Source organism: Calonectris borealis, chromosome 2 (genome assembly GCF_964195595.1).
Source record: "Calonectris borealis chromosome 2, bCalBor7.hap1.2, whole genome shotgun sequence".
Taxonomy (NCBI): Eukaryota; Metazoa; Chordata; class Aves; order Procellariiformes; family Procellariidae; genus Calonectris; species Calonectris borealis.
In genome coordinates, this window is record NC_134313.1 from 118,986,407 (window position 1) to 118,999,475 (window position 13,069).

The 13,069-nt window shown below is 39.6% G+C and overlaps 1 protein-coding gene across 1 annotated transcript in view; it reads left to right on the top strand.

Annotated features, from left to right (window-relative positions):
• The window catches only part of DCLK3 (doublecortin like kinase 3), a 35,000-nt gene extending 22,895 nt beyond the window's left edge, over positions 1-12,105 (top strand). Inside the window, exons 3-5 of the mRNA XM_075143114.1 lie at positions 2,493-2,625; positions 3,553-3,720; positions 4,592-12,105. Coding sequence (XP_074999215.1) covers positions 2,493-2,625; positions 3,553-3,720; positions 4,592-4,788 — 498 coding nt within the window. The 3' untranslated portion in view covers positions 4,789-12,105. The remainder of the gene's footprint in view (positions 1-2,492; positions 2,626-3,552; positions 3,721-4,591) is intronic.
• Positions 12,106-13,069: the final 964 nt, after the last annotated feature.

A 13,069-nucleotide genomic window follows, 5' to 3' on the forward strand; every position in this document is an offset into this window, starting at 1 on the left:
CTTTTTGCTGGCTCTGAGGATTTATTTTCCCTTCCAGGGGGTGGCTTGTACACTCCTGTCGGGCACCTCATCCCTAGCGACCGTGTTCCTTACAGAAAGCCATAGTCTGACCCTGTTCTCCCCTCTCAGGCCAGTAGGGCTAGGCTGGCCCAAACCACTTCATTTTTGACTACTGGGCTTTCACCTCTCTCCATTTTTCCTATTGTTCCCCCACCCTGCATACACACTACTATTTAGTTTTTTTCCTCTGGGACCTGATTTTTTTGGGAGTCAGGGGGAAATGTATTTAGTTTTGTTAGGACCAGACTGATAAACGTCTTTAATATGCAGAATGTATAAGAATGGTGTCCATAAGCAGACATCCAGGGAGAAGTGAGCATAGGACAAAGATATATGTCACTTCCCCTGAGTACTGTCCCCACCTCCAGCTATTTTCAGCTTGGAGGATTTCCTGAGCCTAATGCAGTTTGCCTACTTAGTTGCCTTCAGAAGATTTCTCTTCCAACTACTTGTTCAGGCTTTCAGATGTGAATCCACCTAAACTTTTTGCACCTACATCACTCAGTCCTTTGCGGGGTGAGGAACAGGAAGGTCTTTCGGTGGGGACAGTGTTGTGCTGGGGAACGGGTTGTGCAAACATGGGAGCTACACATGCACTTGCTTAAGGTGACAAATTTCAATGCATTGGAATGTTTTTAAACCCATCTAGGGCAACAACAAGCTGCCTCAGAGTTGGGGTCTGCAACAGCGAAGAAAGGGTCCCCCAGAGAGTGTCAATGATTCTTCTGCACTGCCTTGCAGTGTGCCCAGTTATCATAGAATCATAGAACAGTTGGGGTTGGAAGGAGCCTTTACAGGTCATCTAGTCCAACCCCCTGTGCAGTGAGCAGGGACATCTTCAACTAGATCACGTTGCTCAGAGCTCCATCCAACCTGACCTTGAATGTTTCCAGGGGTGGGGCATCTACTACCTCTCTGGGCAACCTGTTCCAGTGTTTCACCACCCTCATCATAAAAAATGTCTTCCTTATATCTAGTCTAAATCTACCCTCCTTTAGTTTAAAACCATTACCCCTTGTCCTGTCGCAACAGGCCTTACTAAAAAGCCTATCCCCATCTTATAAGCCTCCTTTAAGTACTGGAAGGCTGCAATAAAGTCTCCCCAAAGCCTTCTTTTCTTCAGGCTGAATAACCCCAACTCTCTCAGCGTTTCTTCATAGGAGAGGTGTTCCATCCCCCTGATCATTTTGTGTGACCCTCCTCTGGACCCACTCCAGCAGGTCCATGTCTTTCCTGTGCCGAGGACCCCAGAGCTGGACGCAGTACTCCTGGTGGGGTCTCACCGGAGCAGAGTAGAGGGGCAGAATCACCTCCCTCGACCTGCTGGCCACGCTGCTTTTGATGCAGCCCAGGATATGGTTGGCTTTCTGGGCTGTGAGTGCACGTTGCTGGCTCATGTCCAGCTTTTCATCCACCAGTAGCCCCAAGTCCTTCTCGGCAGGGCTGCTCTCAATCCCTTCATCCCCCAGCCTGTATTGATACCGGGGATTGCCCCGACCCAGGTGCAGGACCCTGCACTTGGCCTTGTTGAACCTCATGAGGTTCACACGGGCCCACTTCTCGAGCTTGTCCAGGTCCCTCTGGAAGGCATCCCGTCCCTCAGGTGTGTCAACTGCACCACTCAGCCTGGTGTCGTCTGCAAACTTGCTGAGGGTGCACTCGATCCCAATGTCTACGTCATTGACATATTTTGTTTCTTAAAATAATTTTTCATTAACTGTATTACAAATTAATGCTAAAGACCCACACATACAAATTAGAATGGGAAGGTGTTTTGGTTACTTTCTGGGTGGATGTAGGAGATCGGAACTGCTGAAAAGACCTATTTAGGAGGACATTCTGTATGGATCCATTTCTCCAACTCTTACTATGTGATGACTGTGACTCATTTATTTTCAGGGCAGCAGGTAGAGTAGCAGAGTAATTTGCAAAGAAAGTAAAGGTTTTGTTTGTTTGTTTTGGTTTTTTTTTGTTAGACTGGTATGATGGAGATATGCTTTTCAAGTGAGATTATAAAGTCAGTAGCTTACCTGGGAATATCGCATTTAAGCATAAAGACGCCCACAACATTCTTCTTTGCTTTCCCAAGGGAAAGGAAGAGTTTACTTTCCCAAAAGGAAATAATAACATTTAATTGACTCTTGGTTATTTTTGGTCTTCCTCCTTTTCATTTCTTGGAAATGACAGTGTGCCAAAGTTTGTTTTCTTTTTCCATTATTGCTTGTCCTCTTATATATATGCACCCTCTTAGTATATGGGGGAAAAAACACTTTCTGAATACTGTTTATCAAAATACTGTTTCCATTTTATGTTGCTTTACTTGAAGACACTATTATTGGAACTTCTTCCTGTTTATTATTACCTACCTCCTTTATCTTTTGCTGTCTTAAAATGCATCTGGACTAAATATATGTATTTTTCATTGAGTATAGGTTCAGCACAATGCAGATAAATCTACTACACTGAAACTAGCAGATTTTGGCCTTGCAAAGCAGGTTACAAAACCCATATTTACTGTGTGTGGAACACCAACATATGTTGCCCCTGAAATACTTGCTGAGAAGGGTGAGTGTATATATCTATAATTTGTCGTAAATCATACAATTACTCTGAACTTTCTAATCATGGAAATATTCCAGAATGTTTCAACCTACTGATATGCCTTTGCAGGGTAGGAGATCGGCTAGCAGTGTAATCTGTGACAGGAAAGGAAACCTTTTAGCTTTTGACAAACACAAGCATGACATCAGTCATGTTTGCATTATTAATGTCTATGGTAATATAACACTGATCTCCAAACAGACAAGCCATAAAATATCATAGATGGTAATTGCTGAAGTGGGGAAATGAGCAAAAGTTCATGTTGCAGCCTGAGGGTAGTCAGCCCCATTTCATGACTGTAACCCAAACAACATTCCAAGGCCCCTAATGATGCAAAAACGTTGTGAACATGTATGTTAAACTTATGTAACAAGCCAAAACACGTTTCACATCAGAAGAGATTTTGGAGATTTCATATCCAAAAAAATTCAGGCCTGAAAAGGAGTCAGTATTGTTGATGACTCAAGCAAAGCTATTTCTGTTTTTTGTTCTGTGGAGCTGGGTTGCACATCTCCAGTTATTTCCAATTTCAATGGAAACTTGGCACTCTCTTAGTGCTTTTTTGAAGGGAATCTGAGGATGACTATTTTAGAAATATATGCTGTGTTTTCTCAATTAGCCTTCAATTGACATTGGCCTTGTGAGACAGTGTTTGTGAAACATGTTGAAGAAGAGAGGCACTTTGTGAGAGCTGTAGTTATTAACAGGCAGAGCAGCTCAGCTTGTGAGCGTAGTGTACCAGCCACTTACTCTTCTGCTGACCTCATCTTTTTGAGAAACTGAGCAGAGCTTCTGTGTTTCTTGGAAAACAGAATGAAAAAGAAACAGTTCCCTACCAGTTGTGAGTTTTCTTTCTAAAACAGGACTTTTGGTTTGTCTTTTCTTCCTTAGGCTATGGGCTCGAAGTAGATATGTGGGCAGCTGGTGTGATCCTTTACATTCTGCTCTGCGGTTTTCCCCCTTTTCGCAGTCAGGAACGTGATCAAGAAGAGCTGTTTCAGATCATACAGCTGGGTCACTACGAGTTCCTTTCCCCATACTGGGACAATATTTCTGCAGGTAAGATTCAGTATGTATAGCAGATCTGAGAAGTGACAGACTTCTTCCCTGGAGTGGGAAGAACTCCCTTCTGTTCAGGACAGTGAGCTCAATGAACTTGGAGGTGTCTTACAGGTCTCTTTTGTGTGATTCTGTGTTTGCTTTGAATGTGAATTTAGTCTTCTGGTAGTATCGATGGCTGTGAATCTGAATGTTAGGTCTTATTGATTTAATGGATTGCTCCCTTTCTGAGGCAAGAGCAAGGATTTTCCCCACCTTGCTTATATGAATTGTCTCTGTAGAAAAAGGTACCAAAATAATCTCCAGAGTTATGTTAGATTGTAAAAATGTGTGCAAAAAATCTCAAAAGCTGAGAAAGAAATCCTTGCTCTGCAGAACGCAGTGTGGATTTTCTATTGAGATCAATGGGGTCTGCACGTAGCCGTTTTTCCTTCTCGCAGGCTAGTACAGTGTCTTTTGTGCACTCTTCAAAATCAGAAACCCTAAAACCCCTCTCTCTATATATAATCTTTTAAAGAACATGCTCAACAGCATTCTACAACTCTTATGCTCCTTGATGGATGAGATACCCAATGCTAATTCCTGTGAATTTGAACACCTAGCCTGATGCCTTTCAAGATTAAATTCCCTTCACTTTCTCCTCTCTTTCTGAAGGGGAGAATGATATCAATAAAAGATATGCTGGAGATCTAACATCTCCTGTCACTAGTTCTCAATCCAGTTGTTAGAATATCTCCTGGGGATAGTCACAAAAGTCATTATGGTAAAACTAATACGAAAAAATGAGAAGGATGTTTTGTGTAGGTATAACTATCAGCGTCATCACGTCACTGTTCTTTTCCCCTCTCTTCTTTTCTTTCTTTCATAATAGCAGCAAAAGACCTCATAACCAGGCTGTTGATAGTGGATCCCCAGAAGCGCTACACAGCACGACAAGTACTTCAGCACCCTTGGATCAGAACAGCTGGAAAAACTAACAGCAGAAATTTGCAGAGGGAAGTGACAATAAATATTGAGCGTCATTTCCGGGCCCAGCGCCGAAAGGAAGTTGCAGATGAGGACACATGAAATCTCTTCAAGCTCGTTTAGTCTTGTTTTTATTGATTAACAAATTATTTATGTTTTCTTTTCTAAATGAATTGGGCCTTTAGCGTATAGCTGTTGCTGGCCATCACCATGCCTTTTTTTTTGATTCTGAGATTCTGAAGGACAGAGATCAAATTCGCATCCACTTCCCTCTGATGTTACTTAGGAGTCTCTCTGTTGACAGCAGTGGGGACTAGATACTTCCTGGAGGGTATCTATTATTTTTCTTTAAATACTGATTTGGGGTTTTACATTATAAAATGTATATCTTTTAGACGACAAATGTCTGCTTCTGTGGCTGACACTGGTGATGACTGTGAAATGCTTTCTCTTGTCTCTTTTTGTATGATACCTTCCAGGAGTTTTGTGTTTATAATGTTCTGTGTTTATAATGTTTTCAAAATGGCTGTCTGCATACACATCCTGCACTAATTCTCTAAACTGTCTTTTCACCAATTCTTGCTAACAATGGAGAAGGTGAAAGAATAAAAAAAGCAAATATATTCTGTAGCTGTAGGATATGTTAAATAAGCAGCAAGATATCATTTATTAAGTTGTGAGGGAAGAAAAATCCTTATAGACTAAGTCAGATATTTTATGATATCTCCCTTGGCAACATCTTTCATTGGATGTTCTCATGGACAGGGCAATAGACTGTACAATGTTTCTGTTAAACTATGGTAGTGCTGTCTAGTACGGTAGTTTCATTTGTTTATGAGAAGAAGTGGGAAGATATCATGGCTGATACCTTTTCAAGACTGTAATAATAACTTTCAAAGTGCTTTTCTTCCTACTCTGAGAAGTAGGAAGTTAAACAATTCTAAGGGAACTTTGGTTCTTTTCCCAAAGGTGTATTTATGGAATGATAACCCAAGCATTTTTTCATACAGATTTTTTCCTTAGGAGCCATCCACGTGCATCTGTGACTCTTCCATGCTGATGGAGAAGAGAAAGCTGGGAAGCTGCTTTTGTGACTTAAGTTAACCCTTACCTTCATGGTTCCTCTTTCATCAACACACTTCACAGCTGAATTGCTTTTATACAATTTTTCAGTGTAGTTTAGCAATTGTTTGGTTTTTTCCCCTGTTGCTTTCCCTGTGGGGACTCTTTCTCCTTGCTTCCATAAGAATGAGCAATGAGATGAAATTACATTAAAATTCAACTTGGGGAAAAACAACAACTTGCTGGCTATGGAAAGGTCTCCCAGGGGAAGTGTCAGATGCTTCATTGCATATGTTTTTTATAATCTGATTGGGTGCAGTTTTAAAGAAATCCTGGGGGGAAAAATACAGTCCTGAGAGGGGCCGTGACCTAGAACAGCTTTTGAATCTCAGAATTTTTGGTTAACTAATCAAATCCAAAAAGCACTTGAGCTGTCTGTTTTATAATGCTTTGTCCACGAGTTCCATGTGCTAGCAAATAATATTGATGTTAAAATATCAGTGGTATTAGCATTGAATTCATAGCTTGTAGAAATGATTGAGGGTATTTTACAATTGCAGTGCTGCTGCTCTGCCTATGTAATTCATAATGAGAAATGTCAGAAGCATTTCAGAATCAGTAGAACATTTTCATAACTATATGAACCAGAATATTATTTTTGGTGAGTGCTAATATTTTGTGTGAACTTTCTGAATTACCAAAAAGTGTGGGGTACTGTCATCATGTTTCTGTTTCAACTTGTGACAGTTTTGCTGCAAGAATGATGTATGAAAGTAGAGACAACTTGGTTCTTAAAGGACAATTGCACTTTCAGTTGAACTGGCTTATTTTTAATACATATTGGAATAAGACTTGCTGTGGAGTTCAAGAATTTGTGAAACAAACCAGTCAAATCTTTACTGTATGGCCAAGTAGTATGTATATGATATGTCATACCTCTGCTTTAGAGGTCCTGAGTCAGGAAGACTTTCCCTTTTCCTGAAAACAAGAATGGCTTTAAGTGCTTTCCTGAGTTAAGGCTATGTATAACCTCATATTCTAAATGCATTATGTGGTCTTTGAGTACTAGTAATAACTTCTCCTTTGTTAATTTAAGTCTTATTTTGGATAGGAAGCTGTGGAAAAATAGCTTCTGACTTGCAATATTATATATTGTAACTATCTTATTTTTAATATAGTTGTTTAGGAATAAAGTTTGAAGTGACAAAAAGAATACTTTATCAGCACTGAATCTGACAGTTTGGAGATTGTGTTACGAGTTGCCTTTTTCATCTTTAAGAACCTACCTACAGCCTTATTCATAGTGCACAAGGTAGAGAATTTGCTTGTAATGAATATAAAAGTAATTATTTTTTCAAAGATTTTGTTTATCTCTCAAGTTCTCTGGTTCCCAGACAGACTAAACATGGACTGTGCTGTGTACTGTCACTGCATTGCATCTGTAAGTACAGACGCTGCTGTGGCAGCGCTGAGGAACTGGTTTGTTGGTGTTGCTAATAGACATGTGGCAGTAGGCCCTCCTTCTTCAAGTTGGAGGCTGAAAAAGCTTCCAGGTGCTTCTCAGGGTTTTTGCGTCTTTCTTTCTCTCTCCTACTTAGGTATTCCTTCTTTTCTCCTATTGCTTCCAGTGTTCTTGCTTTGCCTCTGTGCTGCTCTAAGGAGTCAGGTCCTCAATCATTATGGTTTAAGTTGCTTGAAACAATGAGAACACATCATGATTTTGGTGAGCTCAGCCTCAAGCATTGCTTGTTGGTGTGGAAGTTAGTAAGATTAGAGAGGACTCAGACAAAAAAATGGTGAAAATCCCTTATCGGTCTCAAAGATCTCCAGTGTCCCCTCATCTCCTACTGCCTTTTCTCAAGCTTTTCTCTTCCCACTGCGTGGCATTCCAACACAGACCTGATCTTTACGCCCTGTAAGACAGTTTTGAATACATGAACCAAATTCGCACTCTAGGGGTGAGGATTTTTGCTGTTCTTGCTTCCTTTCCTGAGATTTTTCTAATGATTACTGTCTCCTTGGGTTTTGGAGTCATCTTCCCCTTATGCTTGCATTTCTTGATTGGTTCCTTTGTCTGCAGGAAGTCTGAGAAAGCTCAAAGCTGAGGAAGATTAAACTCTCACAGAGAGCAAGTTCTTGCTGATCCGTTAGGAAGAAGAAATATCCCTTCCTGCCCTTCGTTAAATCTTTGTGATTTAGACTCTTACATGGCCTTATACGCCACTGAAAGTAAAACTAGTTATAGTGTCCCTAGCTCTTTAAATACTAACAATGAAGAAAGTCAGAATGTACCAAGAAAAACAAACAAAAAACCCCCAAAAGCTAAGTGCAAAGTATGAATTCATATTGCGGACCTCAATAGAAAAGATCCACTTACAGAGGATTTGCTAGGTCTAAGGCAAGAAGGGAAGCACGTGTTTGTTTCCTGAAAGCTTTGACGAATCAGCTGAGTAGGAATCCTTTCATGCCTCTTAACGGTGTTGATTGATTCCTGTCTCACAACCAGAGATCCTGACTGAGTTCTAGTTATTCCAGGGTTATTTCATTACTGTCTGGTATTGGCTGTTCCAAAGTTTTTCTCTCTAGAAACCAGAGACCCTGACTCTCCATTATCTTTAACCATAGACTTGGCTATTGTCTTAGTTGCAGTTTTTAAGCACACTCTTATATTTTCATGCCCTAACTGTAAGACTTCTCAGACTTTTGAGGCACCAAGATCCAAACATATAGAATTGGGTCATCAATATTTAATTTCCTAGTGACACACATGCCTCATAGTCAGAGTTGGGTTTTGTTTTTTTTTTTAATTACGGGGTCAGCACTTAAAATTACAAGGCTTTCAGTAGTGACAAAAGTGGTCACTCTAGGATAGTTGGGGTCTACATAAGGATGTGCTACTCCCAGAGATAAGCGGAAGAGTCCTATGAAGCATTTTGAGCATCCTTGAAAGCCAGTGTTACTAGCTTTGTGCATCATAAACTTCCCTTGACTGTGTTAGGAGTTTCTGAATATTAAGTCCATGCTTTTAGTGACTGCTGTGACTGAAAAACTAAGCAGTAACTCTCTCCAGTGATACGCTTTCTACTGTCTAAAGAAAAAGCGGTCCCTGGATGTCCCCCTCCGTTGTCCACCAAGGTCAACTTCTTCACTTTCACATATGCTATTACATTTCATTGATCCTAGACCTCACCTACCTATTTTTTATCACCTATCATTTGCCTATCTTCTCCCCTCAGATGACTCATTACCGAAAGGTGGTGAAATCTTCACGTATGAACGAATATGTTTTTCTTCAGAGCATGCTGGCCACATATGAAAGAATTATTGGAAATGGGAAATAGGAATGTGGCCAGTGCAGGAAATGAGAAAAAATTTTTGAAGGTATTTAAGCATCTGAAAGTGTGCAAGAGACTGGCATTTCACATTGCGTAGTGCTTAACTGCCTTAAAATGAACAATGAGAATTTGGTCCCTGTCTGTACTTTAGTCACCTAGTATTTACAAATGTGTGCCCAGGAGACTCTGTTTCCTCTGAGACACGGACACTCTAATTTCTCTTACTCAGAGAACCCTCTTCTTCATCCAAGATTTGTTTAGCTACTCTGTGGAATAGCTGAACTCTGAAACCATGAAATCTGCTATCTCAGTATACTCTTCTGACTGGCATGATAGGTGCATCTGTTTTATCTCAGTTACTACAATTTTTGGCTGTAGGGTAAAAGAAGGGTAGTGGAATGTTATCCTCTGAGCTTGAGTAGGTTACGGTCCTACTATGAAAGTGAAATTTCTGGAGTTGACTGCTTGCTTTTCTGCAAGTATCCGGATTTGGGGCGATATTCAGTCTGCTTGAGAATATAGTAAATTTGCTGTGCTTATAAACTGATCTTCCCAAAGACAAGTAATCTGAAATCTTCCTCCTGTCATTTCTTCTGTCGCCTAGATTTCTTTTAATTTAAGTAATGTGTGGAAAATGCTTTTTATGTTGCTGGGCATGCATTTTTCTGTCCCCTCCGAGTCCACCAGTACAATTCTTTACTGTTGACATTCTTGCTCCTGAAAGGAATATGGGCACTCTAAGTGGGCTAACAGCGTATATTGGCACTGTTTGTTCTACAGTATGGTTTATTTGCAACTGGGCTGAAGGTGTCATTTTCCAAATTAAAATACATTATATACTTCAGCAGAAAAGTGGTTGTTCCCCCCGCCGATAAAGGCAAACTATATAGTGGATGTTATATTTCAATATTCTTTCCAATAAATTAGTAAACAATTGTGCGGCCAAGTATGTTGAGTTGTGGCTTGTCTTCCCCCCTCCCCCCCGCCCCGGCAATTTATCTATTTGGCAAATGCTGGTTTTAAAAGGTTTGCAATTTCATTAAGTACCGTGTGTACCTTCATTGACACTTAGAAGGACCCATTCTAATGTGGCAGTCCTTTGAATACTTACAGATGTGTTTTTCTTTGCTGCTGTATGTAATTCCATTAAAATCAACACAATTTTTTGCAAAACTGGAGCTGAGATTCATTCTAATACCGTTTTTGTCCCGGTGCTGCATTAATCATGTCCGCTGTGATGTTAGAGCAATCACGACAAGCAGAGCTAGTTTCATTGAAGCTTAATGCACACAGAACTGAATTCTCCCATCATTAATTTTTATTCTGTAAAATTCAAGTTTATTTAGAAAAAGACTTTGTGGACACAGGCATTCTAGTTAAAATTGAGTTGATGGCAAAAGTGGCTTGTTCAAGGGACAGTTTCTTAGTAGCTTGTGTATATTTCAGTTCTGTTATTAAAAATGGTATTTTCCTGCAGGCCTGCAGTATCAGCTGAAGCAGTGGAAATAGAAATGCATCTAATATATTGATGGTGTTTTTGAAGAAACTACCTTCTCTGGATGTGAGCATGTGCCATAAAGTAGCTGCTAGTGAGAGTCAGTAGAGGCCCTCATTTATTACGTATTGGTATTTAGAGACCACAGCCTCCCCACTACTCTTAGAATAACTGCAGACTGTTAGGAATGACTGACTTTTGTGATAATCACACACATTTATTGCAGTGCATTTTAATGGTATGTATAGGGGGCTAATTAAAACTGATTTAATGCTTTGCTGCTAGGAGTGGGATTCAGCTGTGTTTCCGTGTTACTAGAAGTTGAAGTCAGAGTCCGGGAATATTTTTTTTTTTTTTAAATGGGCCATTAAAGTTGTCACTGCTACGTGCTATTTCTTTGGAAAAGAAGAGATGACCCTTTGTATCATCCAGTTTACTGATACACTGTTGCCTTGTGTTATAAACAGATGTTGTATTCCTGCAGAATTTTATCTTTTGAAATTAGAGCTGTTTTGATTTCAGCTAAACAGTAAGAAAAATAAAGCTAATAACTTTAAACTGTCGCTGGAAATATATTTTGTTTTCTGAATTCAGAAACTGAAACGAAGAGCTGGAGCCATCTAAAAATTTAGAGAAATGCAAGATTATTCCTGTAGTAAGTGTTCCAGCAATTCAAATAATAAGAATATCTGACCTAATGAGAACACCGAGCCGTGCAGTACATTGCTAGGGATAAGTAGGTGCTACATCAGTCAACTTCTAGAAGTGTTCGAGATTGCTATATTGGATAAAGGGTGCAGGGCTGAAGAAGGGGTACTCCTTCTAATCACTGGAAAAATGTGATTATAAACAAAAGATTATTTCTGCATTGTCGTTGCTGTGTTAGTGGGTAAAGCTTTCTAGATTTCAGTGACAAATGTTGTATTGTAAGAAGGTATTTCTCATGAAGAATTTCAGCGTAAAACATTTTAGATAATGTTTAATGTCAAGGATTTCAGCAATGAAGACAATTTTTCTAGAAAATGGAAGAGTATGATGGTTAACTCTTATGATAAGTTGTCAAGCAAACCTTATTGCTGGATTTTCAAAAAGAATGCAATTTTGTGATCCTAAGCGTTTGCAACTACCCAGCTTGCAACGTTGACAGTTTTGATGACGTTGTAATGCTTCAGCATATAAACTCATTATTTAACACGCTCAGAAGAAACCTATGTGCCTAGTGTAAGGATGGAACTAAATGGGTCGAATGCCTTTTATTCATTTCAGCTTGGCTGGAAACATACTGGCCACAGTGATGTTCACATGGTGACTGATGGGTGAAACATGTATTATTGACCAGTATTTCAAATGAAGTGTAATGTTGTGTCCTTAAAAATGCGAGCATGTTGGCTGTTTGGCTAAAGGCCAGCACATGTCCTGGTAGGGTGTTATTTCTATGTACTTTAAACAAAGAAAGAGAGAGAGACACCATGTGAAGTAGCCCCTCACCATCTGAAAGAAAAAAGATTATGAAAGAAAAAAGTGGGAAAAAAACAAGAGGAGGAAAAGCTGAAGAAAAACTTAACTTTCTCCAAAATGTTTTATTTTCTTAAGTAAATCAATGCTGTGGACAAGTCTAACAAAGCTTTATGAGTGAAATAAAAAAATGCCTTTTCCCTTGCTGGTGTGTAACATTCCCGCGATGGTTCCCCAGTTATTTCTGTGTGTCTGGGGATAACTGATTCCAAGCAGACACTATAGCAACCGCTAGCTTTATCCCACCTGGATCGTAATTCCCTAGCAACGGGACAGGAGGAGAATCCCTTAAAAGAAATAAAAGCAAAACTGCTCCGCCATGTAAATAACTGAGCAATTATTCAGCCACACAAGAATTTTATGGAAGCTTATTTTTAAAAGCTTTCATAACTCACACAGTTGATGTTCAAGGGAGACATAGTCGGAGCTGGATACTCGAATGTAACAGTAATAAACCCCTCCTGACAGATGAAGCCTCACATAAATTAATGGCAGATGAATGGTAAGGCTGTAAAATTAGAATCTTTCAAAACCTGTGTTTAGGTACACAGTTCACCTGGGGAAAGGTTGCAGGAAATACGAGGAAAACTTGAACAAAGATATGCAGATAAGACCTTAATGACTAGGAAAATGAATCAGTTCTCTACTTGCCAAAACAGACCACTGAGCGTGATGGTCACTGGAAATGATCCTGTATTTCTTTTGTGATGAAATATTTCTTTTATTTCTTTTAAACTCTGAGGGTGGGATCTTAAAAGCCACCAACAAGGGTTTTAGATTATCACTTTCTGTGAAATAATGGTACGATTTATGCTTTTGCAGTAATTAGCTTTGAAAATCCCATCCTCCGTTTAAAATATTTTCTGCTGGTTTTTAATCCAGTTTGTAAGGAAAACAGAAACAGATTTCTATGACATTAAATTCAGCTCCTACGTACTTGCCATCAGCAAAGATTTCTTCATGAACACTTTCCAAA